The following is a 19120-nucleotide window of genomic DNA, read 5'->3' on the forward strand; positions in this document are numbered from 1 at the left end:
TAAAAGATATTAACCCTTTGTGTTATTACTTTTAATTGTAATGTATTTATACAAACAATTGCTGAATATTAAAGTAGAAGTTTCTTACACAAAATTAATTTAAATGATAAATAACTTTCATTATTTTAAAGTCATCTGAAAATATGTATATATATGTTTCATAAAATAATATAAAATGAATAATATTTTTTAATTATAATAAAACAATAATAAAGTCTTCTTATACCCATTAGATTTAAGAAAACAATTTACATTGACTAATAAGTGAAAAAATAGTAACAAATTCTGGTTAACACAAATTTTTTAAAAGATGCAAATTAATGTTCCTGTTATATATCCATTTGAGAGCTAGATTTACAAGATAGTAATTGAAAAAATATAGTTTATTTGCTTTACAGTAAATCATGATTAAGCACCAAATTATGTTGAAGAAATAATAAATTAAAATATAAAACACTACGTTTTAAGATCTTAAATTTGGATTGATGAATAAATAATATTTATTTAATTGGTATAATTACTGACATAAGATGTTTAAAAGATGAGTGGGAACATGGTGGCATGTCTCAGCGGTGTGGTTGAAACAGAGCTTGGTCGGTTGCGACATCGTGCTCTGCTTTTCACTGTGACTGAAACCACAAAGTAATCTCTTTGAGAAGTGAAGATGAGCCACGAGCTGAAGGAGACGTACGCGTGCATGCCCACGACGGAGCGCGGCCGCGGGATTCTGATCTCGGGCGACGCCAAGTCCAACTCCATCGTCTACACCAACGCCAGATCGGTGGTCATCGTGAGCCTCGAGAATCCCCTTAACGTCTCTGTCTACGGGGAACATGCCTACCCGGCCACCGTCGCGCGTTTCTCCCCCAACGGCGAGTGGGTCGCCTCCGCCGACGCCTCCGGTACCGTCAGGATCTGGGGCACGCGAAACGACTTCGTTTTGAAGAAGGAGTTCAGAGTCCTCTCCGGGCGCATCGACGACCTTCAGTGGTCCCCCGACGGCCTCCGAATCGTTGCCTGCGGCGAAGGCAAAGGGAAGTCCTTCGTCCGCGCTTTCATGTTAGTTCTCCTGAGAAACTTCTAGAACCTTCTCGAAGCTTTTCTCTGTGTGTGTGATCTATTATGTTTGACTTCGTTTGACTTTAAGATCTCTTTTGTTGATAATGTTGTTTACTGTGCGATGAAGGTGGGATTCGGGGACTAATGTTGGAGAATTTGACGGTCACTCGCGCCGGGTTTTGAGTTGTGCATATAAACCCACGAGACCATTTCGTGTTGTTACCTGTGGAGAGGATTTTCTGGTTAACTTTTATGAGGGACCTCCCTTTAGATTTAAGCTATCTCACAGGTATGTGTTGTGTATTACTATGAGAAAATAAACTTTACAAAATGGTATTTTAGGCATCACTTACACTGTGCATATGTGTATGAGGCGGAAAAAGAATATGATCTTTTGATACAGCTGAGAATAGTGTTTCTCTGAAAGTAGCTTCTGTGCTCTAGTCCTTCTTTTGAAAAAGATGAACACGTTTGGGATGAACGCTGCTACTTTTAAAGGGTTTTCATATGGAATCGAAACTGTTGCATATTGCTATTATTTGTAAATGTATGATCATTTGGACCTCAGTTTCTCTGAGGATTTTCTTTTGTAAGATTTGTCGTGCGTCTGTTCTGGTTTGTTCTTCTCTTTGGAACTGATATTGGGATAATTTGGTTATGTACAGGGATCATTCAAATTTTGTTAATTGTGTAAGATATTCTCCAGATGGCAGTAAATTTATTACCGTAAGTTCTGACAAAAGTGGTTTCATATTCGATGGAAAAAGTGCTGAGAAGATCGGTGAGTTGTCTTCTGAAGGTGGGCATACTGGAAGTATTTATGCTGTTAGCTGGAGTCCTGATGGAAAACAGGTAAGTTAACCTCTGAGTATGTATGGCAATATACTTACACCCTGATGTACTTGGATAAAACTTGGTGTCTTATTGAGTAGAAATAGGGTAAACATCAATTCCAAAGATAAAAGGCTGCAGCACCTTCCAATTCTCTCTCAGATAAAAAGATAACTTTCTCTTAACCTCCCCTGTTTTTTATAGGCCGCAAAGCTTGTTTCTTTAACCAATAAATCAAATAAACTGCTCTTTTTCTAACTAAGGGGTATCCATCATACTGACCCCAATTTCCCCGTTGATATGATATCTCCTTTTCACCTCTCCCAAATACATAACGGTTGATCGCTTTCTTTTCTTTATGAAATTAACTCAATGCAAAACTTCAAACTTTGCTATGTGTGTATAACATTTTTGAGTAATAACAATCTGATCTACAGTTGTAATGCTGTCTATAGGTGTTGACTGTGTCTGCTGACAAGTCTGCAAAAGTATGGGACATATCAGAAGACAATAACGGAAAGGTGAAGAAAACTTTGACTTGTCCTGGCACTGGTGGAGTTGAAGATATGCTAGTGGGGTGCCTATGGTTGAATGATTATCTTGTCACTGTTTCTCTGGGTGGGATAATATCTATATTTTTAGCAAGCGATCTCGATAAAGCCCCGACAGCATTTTCTGGACATATGAAAAATGTTTCCTCCTTATCTATTCTTAGAAGTAACCCTAAAGTGCTCTTGTCTAGCAGTTATGATGGCTTAATAGTTAGGTGGATTCAAGGGATTGGATATAGTGGAAAAGTACAAAGGAAGGAAGGTTCTCAAATCAAATGCTTAGTTGCCGTAGAAGAAGAGATTGTTACTTCTGGATTTGATAATAAGGTGAATGTTTTGCTTATATTATTTGTTAATATGATAATGATAATAATTATGCTACAGTTTTCTCAATTTCCATCTCCTCCATTGGTGACAGAATCAGTGATGCTTTTCATTTGCATTTAAATAATATATTTTTTATGGGTTGAAATAAATTATTCATATGGCATTATCCATATTGGTAGTGAAGTTTCTGATAGGATATGGGGCTAGATCAGAAAATAGTTGGAATACCACTTCGAACAATCAAAGAATTTGGTGCCAAGTATGAAGAACCTTCTTGATTTGGGAAGTTTATCCCACAAGGCAATAATTGGTAATAGAGAGGAGAATCGGTTACACTCTCTGACTTGGCAAATTGGTTGGGGCGAAGTAGCCAAAAATATAGGGAGGAAGACAACGGTGGGAGAGGCTTGCTTGGATAATCACGTTACTTCTGGAGAATAGCTTTCTGTGAGGAGCCTTAGGCTGCTCTGCTTGAGTTCCTTTGTAAGATTGTTGGCCCAGCTACTTCATCAGTTTGGTACTCTGGTCTTAAATTGAAGGCTGTTGTGACTTCATTTTTTCTATCCAATGTATTTGTTTCTTATGATCCACCGATGATGCAAGGACCATTTTTTCCCCAATGTTGTCTATTGGACTCGGTAAATGGTAACATTAACAATTGCTTTACCAAGTGAGAGGTGATATAGTTTTTCAATTAATGTTCTTGTAATCTTATTGTATCTGTCTTGGTATTACCTGGAACGATGAATTTTTCTTTCTGGCTATTATTTTTTGTGCTGTAAATTGTTCCTGCAAAGTGATTTAAGAAATCGTGGTTTATGCTTTACATGATATCTTCATGCCTGCTTTAGTGTTGTTAGAAATCCCTGCTGCAATTGTGACATAGTTCTTCATTCATAGTACTTTCATGCTAAGATGTGACAAATTAGCCTTTTTGGGGGTAGAAATTTCAAGGCATCTGCAATATATGAATATTATGTAGAAGTGAGGGTTTCTTGCTCTGATTGCCCCTCTTTCTTTCTCTTTTGACAACCAGATAAGGCGAGTTTCTTTACATGGGGATCAGTGTGGAGATGCCGAGGCCATTGATATAGGAAGTCAACCAAAGGACTTGAGTGTTGCACTTCTTTCACCTGAACTTGCTCTAGTTTCAATTGATTCTGGAGTTGTCATGCTGCGTGGTACAAAAATTGTGTCAACCATTAATGTGGGGTTTGTTGTGACTGCATCTGCTGTCTCACCTGATGGAAGTGAAGCCATCATCGGTGGACAGGATGGTAAATTACACATATATTCTATTTCTGGTGATACTCTTGTAGAAGAGGCTGTCCTTGAGAAACATAGGGGTGCTATTAGTGTCATACGTTATTCTCCAGACGTTTCAATGTTTGCATCAGGGGATGTCAATCGAGAAGCTATAGTGTGGGACCGTGCCTCCCATGAGGTAAGTGCAACTTTGATAGCCAAAGTATTACTTTTGATGCTTTCTCTCTAATGTGCATACTTTCCTTTTTGATGTGTAAGAAATAATTTTTGTGTCATTACTTTTTAACTGTTTCAACACATGTTTTCATTTCAGGTGAAGCTTAAGAACATGTTGTATCATACTGCTAGGATAAATTGTCTTGCATGGTCACCTGATAGCCGTAGGATTGCCACAGGGTCGCTTGACATGTGTGTCATCATATATGAAATTGATCAGCCTGCATCTAGTAGAATTACCATAAAGGGTGCTCATTTAGGTGGGGTTTATGGGTTAACATTCACTGACGAATATAGTTTGGTTAGCTCAGGTGAGGATGCTTTTATCCGTGTTTGGAAGATAACCCCTCCTTGACTGATCGAGTTCGATTTGGAAGATAAGTGAATGTGGAAAAATATTTGTTGGATTTCAAATTTCTTGCTTTAGAAGGCTTCTAAAATTCAAGACTGAAGAGGATATGCTTATCATCGTAAGTTGGTCTTATCACATTCCTCTTTCAAATTTCGGTTTGGCAGTCACCTGCGTGAACATTGCGGTTTAAAGTTGAGGCTATTTTCTTGTTGCCTTTTATGAGTAACTGCTTTGTATGAGTTTCAATCTCTAGACTTTGATGGTACCAGTGTACATCACTATTTGTCTTGGTTTGCTCTGGATAAAGCCAATTTATGATACCAAAGATTTTAATAGTTGCGAAATCTGTCAAAAGAATCTTATTGTGTACATTATTACAGGGAATCAATATTTGTAGTGTGAGTTTTTGTGTTGAAAGTGTTGATAGATCAGAGAGCAGAGTCAATTAATTTTCCCCATTTAAAACCTCACTTCTTTGGAGGATATACTCAAATGAACTTTTCTGGTTGTAATGTTTGTTTGTAGTTGGAATGCAGATTTGTATGTTTTGTTAATCTATCCATCCCTATATGCCAATGAACTTTTCTGGGTTTTAATTTCTGCCTACTCCCACCAACAGAACAAAAACAATTTTCTTGCTAAAGTAACAACTAGAGGGTAATTGAGAGAACAAATGCTACGTCTCCTTGAAGTTCCTTATAAGGTTTGGTATTTTCAATGTAAATTTGATTTTCCTTATAAGGTTTGGTATTTTCAGTATGAATTTGAAGTTCCTTATAAGGTTTGGTATTTTCAGTATGAATTTGAAGTTCCTTATAAGGTTTGGTATTTTCAGTTGATACTATATTTGTGTTGATTTGGTATTTTCAATTGATATAAATTTGATTATTTTTAATACTAAAAAAATTAATGTTATTGATTTAAAAAATTATATCCATTCATTTTTAAATTTTAAAAGTTAAAATATATCAAAGTTTTGAAAAAAAAACAAATCAATTTTACGTTTAGGGTGTAATGTTCCGAAATTTGTGAATTTCAATGACACTTATTTTCGCAATTTTCTAAAAAAATTATTTATTTAAATTATTCAAAAGTAAGAAAATTATCCAAGATTTTAAATCAAGTATATATTATTTTGAAATAAGCTTTTATCTCATTTAAATTCAAATACACATAAAAAAAGGATTTTATTTTCCAAAACACTCAAAGTTCCTCACTTTCCTGCATTCATATCAACATTTACTTTTATGTATATATTGATATAAATATACAATCATAGTAGATGAAAATCATATCCAAAACGTGCAAGAGTGAATTAAAAACATATTCACAATTATACTAATTCTTCACAGCATCATAAAATAATGTGGACCACGAACTATAAATTAATTAAACAAAATCAATTAGTCATTGAAGAATTCGTGAGATAGTTTCACGACTTTAACAATTCAAACAATTAAACATTTCTCATAATTCATCCATATCTCAAATAATAATAGACATAACCATAAACACAAATTCATTTATTTTTCAATAGACAATAACATTGAGAGAACCATTGTATAAACTAGTACTAAGAGATTGTCCACCTAACGTTTATAAATTTCTTCTATAACCGATTAAAAAACATATATGGATCGCACCGGATGTTGGTTTATCGAGGAGAATCTCTCCTTTAAGGGTGAGTCTTTTCCATACTGCCACACTTTCCCTCCTGTTGAGTCTAATAAAGAGGAGGTTCACAAGAGAGACACAAACACCAATGTCATCTGAGTCCAACCATATAAGGGATTGATACCACTCTCTACCCAAAACCTTAAGGCAATGAGTTAATGGGTCTTTAACCTTTATATACTGCTTTACTTTCTCATTTCTATCCAATGTGAGACTTATACTCACACTTGGATTCCCAACACCGGATTCACATTAAATTACTTTTGCATCCAAAAGTCATGTTTTAAAAAAGTTCAGTTAGGCCCCATATTTCATTAAAAAATGTCTGTGCACTTATTGATTGCGTGGCAATGTGAAGTGAATTGATTTGGTGGGAATATTTAAAGTTTAAGTTATTGGGTAAAAGAAAAGGGTTAGGATTGGTGAGGGTTCGTGCAACTTCTTCCCTTTTTTTAGCAAAATGTTTGTAGGTAGATAGAAATCACTTCTTCCCAAGGTTGTTTTTCTTGTTCCAATACATGGTCGGAAAGAATTTTGCATTCCTCACATGATGGTGGTTGGAGGTGGGATAATCCCTCGTTGCAAATGTGGTGATTTTGCTGTAAGCAAAGTGGTCAAAACTCCACATAATGCTGGGAGACAATTTTGGGGATGTCATCATTACAAGGTTTTATGAATACTCTTCTCACTTAATTTGGAATTTAGTTGTTCAAAGATTGCTAAGTTAGAACCAATTTTGGTGGCTTATTTGGTGAATAACAGAGTGGATCTTCAAGAGGGATGTACTGTAACTTTTTCAAGTGATGTAATGAAGAAAAAATTCTACGAAAAAGATGGTGAAATTGTCAGACAAAGGATCATTATAAAAATTATACCCCCAAAAACCATCCTAAATCAAACCCTAACCCTAAATCCAACAACAAAAACATCAAAGTACGTTAGAGTTAGCAACAGTACGCTATTCAAATTTCACCTTCAAGGAATCACCACGTCACAGTTTCACCAGATTGTTAAACTCATAAATTGTGATAGTAACTGACGTTTTTGAACAAAAATTCGAAAACTAAGAACCAATTGATGTATTAAACTTAAAAAAATTTTATTTTTACATTAAATTTTAAAATCGATTAAAATTTTTAAAAAATCCTCCATTTCAGATTTTAAAATTCAATAAACATAAAATCTTTTATCAGATTTTAAAATTTGATGAAGGAAAAATCTTTAATCAAACTTAGAAATAAAAAAAAAATGTTATTTTCAAAAGTTGAAGATACAAAATAAAATGATTAAGTGCAGTGAAAAATCAAAAAGAAAAAGTGTAATAGTTGAAATTAACGGTGAAAATTATGACGTAAATTATAACTATAAAATATTAATTCTTTTTATCTTTCTAAACTTCCTCGTGTTCCAAATTTACCCTCACTAATTATCAACATAGGTTCGAAAAGAAATTTATTAATCTTATTTTACTTCTAAGTATATTGAATTACTTGCATAATTGTTTTTAAAAGTGGTACACTTAGCTAACGGGAATAAATTAACCTGCCACACTTGCATAATTGTCTATAATTAAAACAAAAAAAATTCAGACGAAAATTTATAATTGAGAATAGAAAATAAGAAAAACAAATTGAACAAAAACACTTGAGCCCTTCATTAAAAACCAACAAAAAACTAGCATCAGCTTTTTTCTCGTTAAAATTAATTACCATACCAAGGTCAGAATTTAATCAATAACCTTCCTACAAAACAAACCAAAACTCAGATGGCACAACATAAAAACTAACAAGCCATTGCCCAAAACGACAATATACGTACTTTCATAACTACTGCACTTAGATCTATCTCAGCTTTATTGAGAATATTGCTTAGCTTGACCAAGAAGGCAAATTAAGTTGTATAACATAATTAACGTTTAAGGCAGATTGATCGCATGAATTGTTGAAAAACATAAACTTAGAAGTTACAATCGGAAGTATAATAAATTGGTAATGAATAAACAGTAGAGCTTCTCTTTTAATTGGAATATCTCGAAAATTTTCTAAAGATGATATTGGTAGATGGAATCCAAGATTTTGAAATATCCATGTAAGTAAAAACCAAAAACAACGTTTCAAAAATAAATAGAAGGCCTCAAAGCCACGGTCTTGAACATAAAAATCAATTCTACAGTAAAGCAGTAACTTTGTCCCAAAACTCAAAGCTGATTTTCATCTGAAAACACTAAAAGCTTAACCTAATAACGTCCAATTGCCCAAACTCTGACCACGCCATCAGTATAACCACTAAACAAAGTGCTTCCATCTGCACTCCAGTTCAAACTCGTGCAATAGATGACCTGCAAAATATTCATACCAATTAAAAACATTACAAAATTAAGCGACACATCTTACAATTTAAAGTCTTACAATTATTGCAAATGTAATAGCTACGAACATAAAACAAAGTGATAAGGGAAGAACTTCTGTAATAGAATTCTTTGCTAACTCCAGGGAAATTGGATATAAAATATTTCAGTATCTGGTATTACAAACATTTCCCCCGCTAAGAAATAAGATGGTTAGCCAACTTTCTCTCCAAAGACACTTGACCACACAATAAACAATTCCTTATTAAAGTAAATGGAACACATTTAAACAGATAAAACATATCTGTAAATAAACAAATTATAAAGATACACTACAATGCATAATAATACTGAATAAATTGAAAATAAAATCAAGCCAATTATACAAGAAAAGACATAATTTTTAAAGTTTAATCGTGATGTAAAACTACAATTCAATCCACAACAGAGGATATGGTTATGTGAATTATTAAATTCAGCAATTATATATGTATAATGAGTATAATCAATAACATTACATTAACTACCAGTGTAAAAATCAAAACCATATCCAAAAGTACCTTCTTTTTGTTTGTGTTGCCACCGGTGGTACCATCGGCCTCCGTCTTAAGGTCCACCTTCAAATCCTCAACAATACTCTTACTCTCCAAATCCCAGATCTTGATGCTCTGCTCGGTGGCGGCGCACAGCCAGTACCTGTTGGGACTGAAGCAGAGGGCATGGATAATAGAGCCAGCATCGAGAGAGTAGAGACGCTTACCCTCAGCCAAATCCCACAGCAAAATAACTCCATCTTTTCCACCACTGGCACACAGAGAACCATCGGGAGAAACAGCAACAGTGTTCACATACCCACTGTGTCCAGCAAGGGTATTTCTCAGCTTGCAGTTCGTGAGGTTCCACACCTTAACAGTGCGGTCCCAAGATGCAGACACAATAGTCGGCTGAAGAGTGCTAGGGCTGAAACGCACACAGCTAACCCAATCAGAATGAGCATCACTGTCTTGAATGGTGTACTTGCATTCACCAAGGGTATTCCACAGTTTGATTGTGCGGTCACGCGAGGCCGACACGATCTGACGGTTGTCGATGGAGAACGCCACAGAGAGGACGTCCTTGGTGTGTCCAACAAAACGGCGCGCGGAGGTGCCGGCTGCAAGGTCCCAGAGGCGGAGCTCACCGTCCCAGGAGCCGGAAAGCGCAAACTGTCCGTCAGAAGATAGAACAACATCCTGAACAAAGTGGGAATGACCGGTTAAACGGCGGCGTGGGACACCGTAGGTCTTGTCCTCCTTGGTGAGTTGCCACAAGATGATGGATTTGTCGCGCGAAGCCGTGACTATCATGTCGGAGTTGTCAATGGGAGTGGCAATCGCCGTTACGACGTCGGTGTGGGCGCGCATGGTGCCGCGGAGAACGAGACCCTCTGCCATTTTTCTCTCACAGGAACACAAACACACAGAAATGAGATTACTAGGGTTTTCGAGTTCCCGTACTCTGCGTGAGGCTTTTGTGTTTCTAAGCCACGCTATGACTCTCGCGAAAGAATATATAGTGACTAGAAAACCTGATTAGGGTTTTCAGATGGATACCAACTCAACACATTTTTTCTCTTTTTTTTGTTTTTGTCAAGTACTACTGTTTCAGTTCACTTCAGGCCCACTACTTTCAAGCCCAACAATATCTTTTAATTAGTTAGAATCTCTCGGTGTTGTTAAATTTTAAGTAATTCATAAATTTATATATTTTTAATTCAGTTTTTATTCAATATTTTAGTTTACCAAATATTTAAAAATTTTAATTTTTTTCATGTGTTATCATTTTTAATTTGCTATCGTATTAAATTTTTACCTCAGGTTTTTTCTTTTTGCATTTTATTTTATGTCAAAAGAAAATATAAATATAAATTACTTACATTTGTAAATTAACATTCGTTTCATTCACATTTTAATTACATTTATTGATAATATGAAAATGATGTATAATTATGAGTTTACTCTTTACGTTTTGTTTGTTTGGGAGAATCAACACATGGAGTTTAGAGGATTGAGAGGTGAAAAGAAAGAGATTTGAAGGACAATTATATATTTTTTTATTAATTTAGCATTTTTATTTTAATAATAATTATATTTTTTTATTATTGTAAAGTAACAGCGGATACTTCACAGTAAATTATAATTTTTCTGGTTGACATAAAGTAAAAACTTAAGTTATTTAAATAGAGTAAACCAGAATAAAATTTGGAAAAATAAAACATATATCTGAATATAAATTAAATTATTTAATTTTACTTATTATTTTAGCGTTTTAAAACGATTTATCTGTATAAAATAATACGTTTATTAATTCACATTAGAGTTTTATTTTATTTATTATTTTAAATATTTATTTTATTACAATGTAAAAACTCATATAAACAGGTATTAATAATATAATTATTAAAACAACAATAATGGATTTCATAAAGTTAAATAATAATAAAATGCTTATAAATAGAATAGATTATAATCAATTATATTATAAATATATTTTTTTGTCATTTAGAAACTAATTAAGTCATAAAGGTTGTATATATTTTTTAAAATATACTATGAGTGGTATAATTAGATATGAATGTGTTTGAGATAGTGAATTTTTAAGGAAAATGAAATTGATGTAAAGTTGTTTGGATTAGAAAAAATAGGATGATTGGAATAAGTTTGAGATAAAAATTTGTAAAATATTATGTATGATACATTGGATACGATAGATTACAAAAATATTTTAATAAATAAAATTAAATCATTACTATCTTATTTTTTTAAAAAATAAATGTAATATATATTTAAATATAAATATTAAAAGTATGTTAAAATAAAAATAAAAAATTATTATTAAAAAAATCAAAAATATAATTGATTATTATTATTATTCATAAAATAATTATAATAATAATTATGAGTCTATGAGTTACCATCACCTTGTTTTTTCATTGTTTTTATGATGTTTCTTGACAACTATACTGAATTTATTATAAAGTAACTGTGGTATGACACTCGTTACTTGGTGCATCAAAATAGTTTTAGATATTTGAAAAGGCTTAGAATCGATTTGCATAAAGAAGAAATCGGTTTCCATTTTTACATAATCAATTCTCCTTTTATGGAATCGGTTATGAAAAATGCTTTGGGTTTTCATTTTCACATAATCAATTATTCTTCAACTTTTACACGATCAAAATCACCACTTCACAAAAACCAAATAACTATATTTGTTATTGTTTTTATTAATCTATACTTTTGTTTCATATGAAGACAGTGAACTTATTCCAAACTATCTTTCTTATGCACATTTCTTTTCAAAATTATTTATTATTTTAATAATAATATAATAATTTAACGTTAAATGTTTGTTTAAGCATTGATTCACATACTTTCACATATATAAACATTTTATTCTAAAAAGGTTTTACAAAAATGTAAAAATATATATGATTTTTTTTAAATACATGAAATCCTTTAAACTCTTCTAATTTTCTAAAAATTATAAATCCAGTTACAAAAACCTAATCATAAATTTTCTCTCTCTAGTGTGTATATATATAAATTAAATCACTGTATTCTTACAAAATATATTTTATAAGTAATTTATAAAATCAATTAGGATACCATTTTTACATTAATATATTTATAAAAAAACAATGTGGTGGTTGTTGAAAATTTATCTTTTTTCTTTATATTTATCAATGTTATTAATAATATTGTTTTGGTTTTGATTGTTTCCAGCAACAAATGGGGGAAACCTACACCCCCATTCCCCAAATTCATTTCTGAGTGTTCGAGGTTGAGCTAGCTACCCAAGGCTACAATCCTCCTCAAAGACACTCCTTTTCAGTTTTTAGCCCTTTTTTGTCTCACTATTTGTGCCACAGCACCACCTACTTGCTTTCTTTGCATTTTTTCTTCTTATATTTTCTTGGTCTCTCTGTGTTGTATTCTCATGCTTCGTTGTTAACGTGGGTTTTGAGACTGACCGTAGAATATCGGTCTACCCTGTATCTTCAGAATGCTTTCTGTGAGGTAAGTCTCCAACTTTGATGCAATCCCTTATCTGGGTCCGTCTCTGTAGTTCCCTTTCGCAAAACTTTGCTCTCAGTGTGACATTCTTTTTCTAGCTCCTCTTTTAATGTTTGACCCCAATTTGATTTCTGAGACTGAAATTGTAAACATGGGGTGATTTTTTTTGTATGTATTGTTGTTGTTATTGGATTGTGATCAAAATGGTGAGGGTGTCTTTAATTGGCTGCATCTCCGTGATTGTCCTCTATGCGTGTTTCTGCATTATTCTGGGGGTTTGTCTGTTAAATATTTTGATTATTGTGACTCAGGGATTTTTGGAGACGGCATAGGAGGAAGGTTTTCTACACTGTTGGAGTTTTGGGAAGTGGGTACCTTTTGTATAAACTCTATGGTGCTCACAGGCATGGGGTTCAGGAACTTGAAAGAGAAGTCGCAGCTCAGAGGGAAACTGAGGAGCTTATGAAGGCTCAGTTGAGTGAAATATCTACCTTCTGTGTTTCATGCCTTTTTGCGTAGATTAGATAAATTATATATGTTTTTTTTGTGATCATCAATTTCTACCCCTGGCTAGAGAAAAGAAATGCTGATGGCGTGCCTTTTATTGTTTTATTGACAATGATAGGATGCAAGCTCACTTTGAGAATATTCAGAGGATCTCTGATGTAACATTGCCTCATGCTATGCACGACTTAAATTTTCGGATCACTGAAGAGTTGGATCTTTCTCATCTTCTTGAAAGGCTAATACAAGGAAAGGGTCAGCCAAACAGCTTAACGCAATCAGAGAAACTAGATTTATGGAGTAGACTCAAAATTCTAAGTATGAATCTGGTCTTGGATTCCGCGATTGTTATACCTATAACTTTGTGGTGTTAATTCACCTGGATGCGATAATAAACTGCTTAAAAATAAACATCTGTGCTTTTTTTTATAGGTTTTACAAGGATGACATTGTCAGTATGGGCTACAACAATGCTTAGCTTATATACGAAAGTTCAAGTCAATATACTAGGAAGGCATCTATACATTGATACAGCACGAAGCCTTGGAATCTCTGATTTATTGGTAAGAACAACCGTGTTTCTTCTTTCTTTTTTTGCATGATGAGTTTTTCAGGCTCTTGTCAAAGATTGATTGGTGTTGGTTGTGTCTTATTGGATGCTTTGTGCATGTATGTAGAATGAAGAAACCCATGCCATGCCATTCTCTATTAAAGGATTTGTGGCATCACACATAATATTTGTGTTGTATCCAACAGATTGCCTGACCTTAGATCATTTTGGACTTCCAAGGGGTTTGTCGGGATGGAATTGATTTCTCATTGTTTGTCTGCCCGTAGAATGAGTGAGAAGTGAAACACTACACGTTGTTACCAGTTTCTCTTACCCAAAAGTGAGTTAATATGCTTGTGGCACCTTAGTACTAAAGAATGTATCTACATCTGTTTTGGCATTGAAGGAAGTCAGTTTAAAATGTAATATAAGATATTTTAAAAATTACTCTCGGTGTGTACTTTTGAGGCCAATTACCATACTCATAAGGATGTGCATATTTAAGAATTATTTTACATCTTTGGATATGTTACTTGTATTTAACTTAATTTGATAGAAATATACAGCGCCCTGTACTTTTATATTAACTGTGTTAAAGTATTCATGTTAATGTGCTCTCCAGTCCCAATGCCTCATTGGGTATTATCTACTATTATTTATTGAATTTTATTTTTTGTTCTGTGGGTTCTCTTTTGTCATCTTAAGATTGTATTTGAACAATGAACTTATTTCTGTGACAGGGGGAAGAGAGGGATTTGGGACTAGGTTCTGTTGTTACAATTTTGAGGCTTTTGTTCTATTGATTGACCCAGCACATGGGTTAAATATCAGAGTAAATTATAATTTCAATTATTTTCAGTCAAATTCTTTGGGGAATGTGTTTGTTGTCTTTGTGATAAACTTTTAATCACAAGAAAAGAGCTATAATTCAACTTCTATTCGAATATACTTGTCACTGATTTGACACATAACATGGCTCATTGAATCTGGAAATAATTTTGTTTTCTTCACTTTTTCTCTATATACAGGAAAGTGTAGACGTGGTTGATAGGGAAGACCACAAGAAATTTCTAGATAGTGTTGATTTTCTCTCTCAACATGGCATGCCTGCCTTGATTTCTGATATGGAGGCTGCAACAAAAGAAGTTCTCAAAGGGTGATGCTTCTTACATTAATTTGAACGCTGAAGGTCAACAATTTGTGAATTGAATCTATCAAGCATTAAAAATCTTATCTCAGATAATTTTTCTATGACGGCATAGGATTTGTTAGTATCCACGTCTCTGTTTTAAAATTTCCTTACCTGTCAATCTGCTCTTGATTAAGTTTCTGATTTGAGACCGAGAGTTTCCATCTGTTTTGCATTTTCTGATTAAGTGCCATCTATATTGTTAATAATACCAACTGGAATAGTTATTAACTATGTAAATTCAAAGTTTAGCGACAAAATCACATTAATGCTACCCTTAACTAGCCTCCTGTTGAAGTTAGCAGTCAATATATATATAATCAAATAGTTCACCGAAAATTGTGCCTCACTTCATCTCTTTTGTATATGTGAATAATATATAGAGAGAGAAAGAAACTAGTAAACCATTAGAGGTATTCATTGAGTTGGAACTTGGAAGTATTGACATTATTTATAGAATCTAGATATGTATATTATAGATTAATGATAAGACTCTTTTTAAATCGGTTATAGATGATTTCGATGTGCAGAAAGCAGTTGAGTACTTTCTTCAGCAGCACAACACTCCATGAAACTGTCATGCAGATACTCAGCACCTTCATGAGCATGGGGAGTCCAAATTATTGGATAAAGTATATTATTCCAGAACATGTCAAACCGTATTCCTCAGGTTCTAGCAGTGACCCAATGCTATCTGATATGGCCGAGTATGAACAACTTATGATGGAAGCACGGGCCGTATTATCAAGGTAAAAAATTCTGTATATAGCATTCTTTATTTGAGATCAGAAGTGTGTTAAGAACATACTTCCTACGTTTTACAATGAATGTAATTTTAGTTTTTTAGGAAAAATTCCATTTGATTGACATTCTTAGCTTTCAATGAAGCATCGATTTTTTTTCTTTCTAATTTGTCCTCAAATTAATTACTCTCGACGAATCAATATAAGTAATGCATTTATTGATAGAGCGAAATTATTTTAGTAAAACTGTTTAAAAAAGTGGCATATTTGTTGTTATCTTTAATCTGTTTGAGAAAAAATCTTAAATTGCAGTCATTGTGGGATAGAGTTTGTATAGCCTTTAACATACATTCCAACAAACACTGTTAATGATTATAATTTATTAGAAATCACAAAATAATAGGTTGAGTCATTACATAAGAAATGGGATCCACCAAATTGTGTTTCTCAGCAAATTTCAGACAGTAGTAAATAATATGTTAGAAAAGTGTACTTATAGAATTTATTGAGATCAAACGTATTATTTTCAAAGGATGGCAAATGGATAATTCTCATTGTTTTGCAGTGCTGAATTTGGAAGCATTGTGGAGATATCTCTGCAAGCAGTGGTGGATAAACTGGTGGAGCTCATGGGGGTTAAATTTAAAGGAGGAAGCATAACTGCGGGCTTGCCACTGGCCAGAGTATTGCCTCAGGTTGCACAGATGTGTCCTTTGCTCCTTGAAGAACCCAGCAAAAATCAGTTCATCCAAATCATTAGAAATATACAGGAGGTTGAGGTTTTTTTCACACTCCTCTATGCAAATATGCCACATGCCCAGTGATTATTATTCATGTTTCAAATGAAAGAAACCAAAATGATTAAATTTATTGCATGGAAGGCATCGGACAATGTACAAAAAATTAGACGAGGTTCAAAGAGAGAGATATAGGAGCTAAATTATTAGCTTTTCATCTTTTCAATGTCATATTTCCCATTTGTTGTATTTAGTGATGCATAATGCTCCCCCTTTGGCTCTAACTTGGCGTTTGGGGAACCCTTTTTTGAGGACTACAGCTTGCTTTGTTATCAGTGCTGTACACACGGGAAATGACTTTCATCATCATTTCATCATTTACTTTGTTCATGCACTGCTTCTCAGAATTGTCTTTCATATTTCGAAATACCCTTTTATTTGGGAACATATGAAAATACAAGTGAATGAATTGATTATGAAATCTGAAAAAGTCAAAAGTAGAGCAGTAGAACAATTGTAACATTTGATGGAAAATGGTAAGTGAATATTTATGATTTGTCTTCGTAACTAGAGCTGTGAAATTGATGGACTCTATGACTATGTTTTTTTTTTGGTTTAATACCTCTTTTGGTCCCTCGAAAGGGGGCAAAAGTTCAATGTGGTTCTACCTTTTTTTAGAAGTTCAATGTGGTCCCAATTTTTGTAAAAAGTGTGCAATCAAGTCCTTTTTGGAAACGGCGTTAAGTTTTTAACGGAGCAGCTGACAGGGTGGACTGAAGTTAGCTACGTGGCTGTGTGTGGGTAATACGTGGCTGTGAGAGGGTCATACGTGGCTGTGAGAGGGTAAATGTGAGAATATTACTGAGGTTAAGAAATCAGATGTTAGGGTTTGAGTTGCAGAGAAATTGGTAATTTGGGATTTATCATTGTGAAGGAAGTGTGTTGAAATCTGAAGCGCGAATTGGAAACCACAAATCAGATTAGGGTTAGTTTCCTTTCAGATGTAAAAGGTGATGAACTTGAGTTGAAAATATTTTAAATAATTCCATTTTTTTTATACATGAAATATGGATGTGTAACTTCAAAAGCAAAACCAAAACCAAACATACTAATAGTCTACAATGATACAGAGTGATTGGAAATAATGACATACTAATCAATGATGGTATAGGCAATCCACTATCATTCTTTAAGCCTGAACTTCGACTTGCTTTGGTCCACCCTGTTCCCCAAGCAACATTCCGAGCCCTGGTTCCTTTCCAACATCCACTGTGCACGAAAATAGAATCCCCAACGACCAAAACGGTGACGTTCTCAGACAGAAACCTATTTGCAATTGGGCCATTGGGCCACAAAGCCGCGACCCGGGCCCGAAACCCATCATGGAACTCTTTCCTCACTCCTCGGAACGACGAGGGAACGCCTCTCATTGGGTCGTTCGGTTTTTCCAAACCGTGGCAAAGGCTCTTGATTTTGTTCCCAACTTGGAACCACTCCCACCAAACCCTAAATTCCTCGATGCCGAATTCTGTTGCGAAGCGGAAATCGCCCTCAACGTTCATGATTTCGTGATTGCCGTGCATGGTGATGATTCTGCCTCCGCTCCGCGCCGCTTCACGCTTTAGCTTCTCGAGGAAGTAGAATATCTTCAGCTCATCGCCACCGCGGTCCAATTTGAGCTTCAGATTTTCGGTATCCAATTCGCGCTTCAGATTTCAACACACTTTTTCCACGATGATAAATCCCAAATTATCAATTTCTCTGCAACTCAAACCCTAACATCTGATTTCTTAACTTCAGTAATATTCTCACATTTACCCTCTCACAGCTACATATGACTCTCTCACAGCCACGTATTACCCACACACAGCCACGTAGCTAACTTCGGTCCACCCTGTCAGCTGCTCCGTTAAAAACTCAACGTCGTTTCCAAAAAGGACTTGATTGCACACTTTTTACAAAAGTTGGGACCACATTGAACTTCTAAAAAAAGGTAGGACCACATTGAACTTTTGCCCCCTTTCGAGGGACCAAAAGAGGTATTAAACCTTTTTTTTTCTGCGACATAAAACTATAACTGATGGCATCAACTGCAGTAAAGGTTTCTTGTCGATCAAATAAGATTATTCGTTTTTTAGTTAAATCAATGGAACCGATTAATTAACTCAGTTTAATTTTTATTTTCTTTTGTAAGTTCAGCAAAAACTGGATTCAATTTGTCTCGAGTGGCTAAAATCTTGTTTGTAAAAGTCCGAACATTGTGGATGTAAAAGACATGGTTGTCAATTAAGTTCTTCAACAAAAAATATCAGTTAAACTGGTGAATAATACTTCAAACCATTATGATTCTAATGATTTATTAATAAATATTAAATTAATTATTTAGATGCATATATTGATGGAGAAATCAAATTAATCATAGTACTGTACAAACATGAGAATAGGAGATGTGGCAGCACTGGTTTCCTCTATTACTTTAATAAATTGGTTTTACCGATTCAATATAAAACACTCGGTTCTATGGTGTAGTGGTTAGCACTCTGGACTTTGAATCCAGCGACCTGGGTTCGACTCCCGGTAGGACCTACGTCTTTTTTTAATAAAAGATACAGGGTATTTTGGTCTTTTAAATACCATATGGGGTGCAGGTTAAATATTAGGGGTGGATAAAGAAATACACTGGACTTGAATGCGTAAACTGGCCTAGCCCAAAACGACT

General features: G+C 34.2%; 3 protein-coding genes and 1 non-coding gene across 4 annotated transcripts; 3 read left to right on the forward strand and 1 right to left on the reverse strand.

Annotated features, from left to right (window-relative positions):
* The first annotated feature begins 543 nt into the window (after positions 1-543).
* Positions 544-5156, forward strand: LOC124832017 (actin-interacting protein 1-2-like). Its single transcript, XM_047306126.2, has 6 exons — positions 544-1059; positions 1187-1348; positions 1725-1911; positions 2346-2768; positions 3805-4212; positions 4348-5156. The coding sequence occupies exons 1-6, from the start codon at positions 665-667 to the stop codon at positions 4603-4605; spliced, it is 1833 nt and encodes a 610-aa protein (XP_047162082.2). The 5' UTR covers positions 544-664; the 3' UTR covers positions 4606-5156.
* A 3209-nt stretch (positions 5157-8365) lies between these two features.
* Positions 8366-10157, reverse strand: LOC148205319 (small ribosomal subunit protein RACK1). The gene is made up of 2 exons (XM_088102977.1): positions 9184-10157; positions 8366-8614 (listed from the first exon to the last, which is right to left on the reverse strand). Exons 1-2 carry the CDS (start codon positions 10054-10056, stop codon positions 8513-8515), a joined length of 975 nt encoding a protein of 324 aa, XP_087959103.1. The 5' UTR covers positions 10057-10157; the 3' UTR covers positions 8366-8512.
* Positions 10158-12385: 2228 nt separating this feature from the next.
* Positions 12386-16791, forward strand: PEX3 (peroxin 3). The gene is made up of 7 exons (XM_047306125.2): positions 12386-12681; positions 12990-13151; positions 13304-13500; positions 13615-13745; positions 14761-14888; positions 15452-15670; positions 16230-16791. Exons 1-7 carry the CDS (start codon positions 12668-12670, stop codon positions 16486-16488), a joined length of 1110 nt encoding a protein of 369 aa, XP_047162081.2. The 5' UTR covers positions 12386-12667; the 3' UTR covers positions 16489-16791.
* A 2124-nt stretch (positions 16792-18915) lies between these two features.
* On the forward strand, positions 18916-18987 carry TRNAQ-UUG (transfer RNA glutamine (anticodon UUG)). Its single transcript has one exon. It is a non-coding gene; the product is annotated as a tRNA-Gln (tRNA).
* The last annotated feature ends 133 nt before the right edge of the window (positions 18988-19120 follow it).

This window comes from Vigna umbellata, chromosome 1 (genome assembly GCF_029865625.1).
Source record: "Vigna umbellata cultivar VRB3 chromosome 1, Vumbellata_1.0, whole genome shotgun sequence".
Lineage (NCBI taxonomy): Eukaryota > Viridiplantae > Streptophyta > Magnoliopsida > Fabales > Fabaceae > Vigna > Vigna umbellata.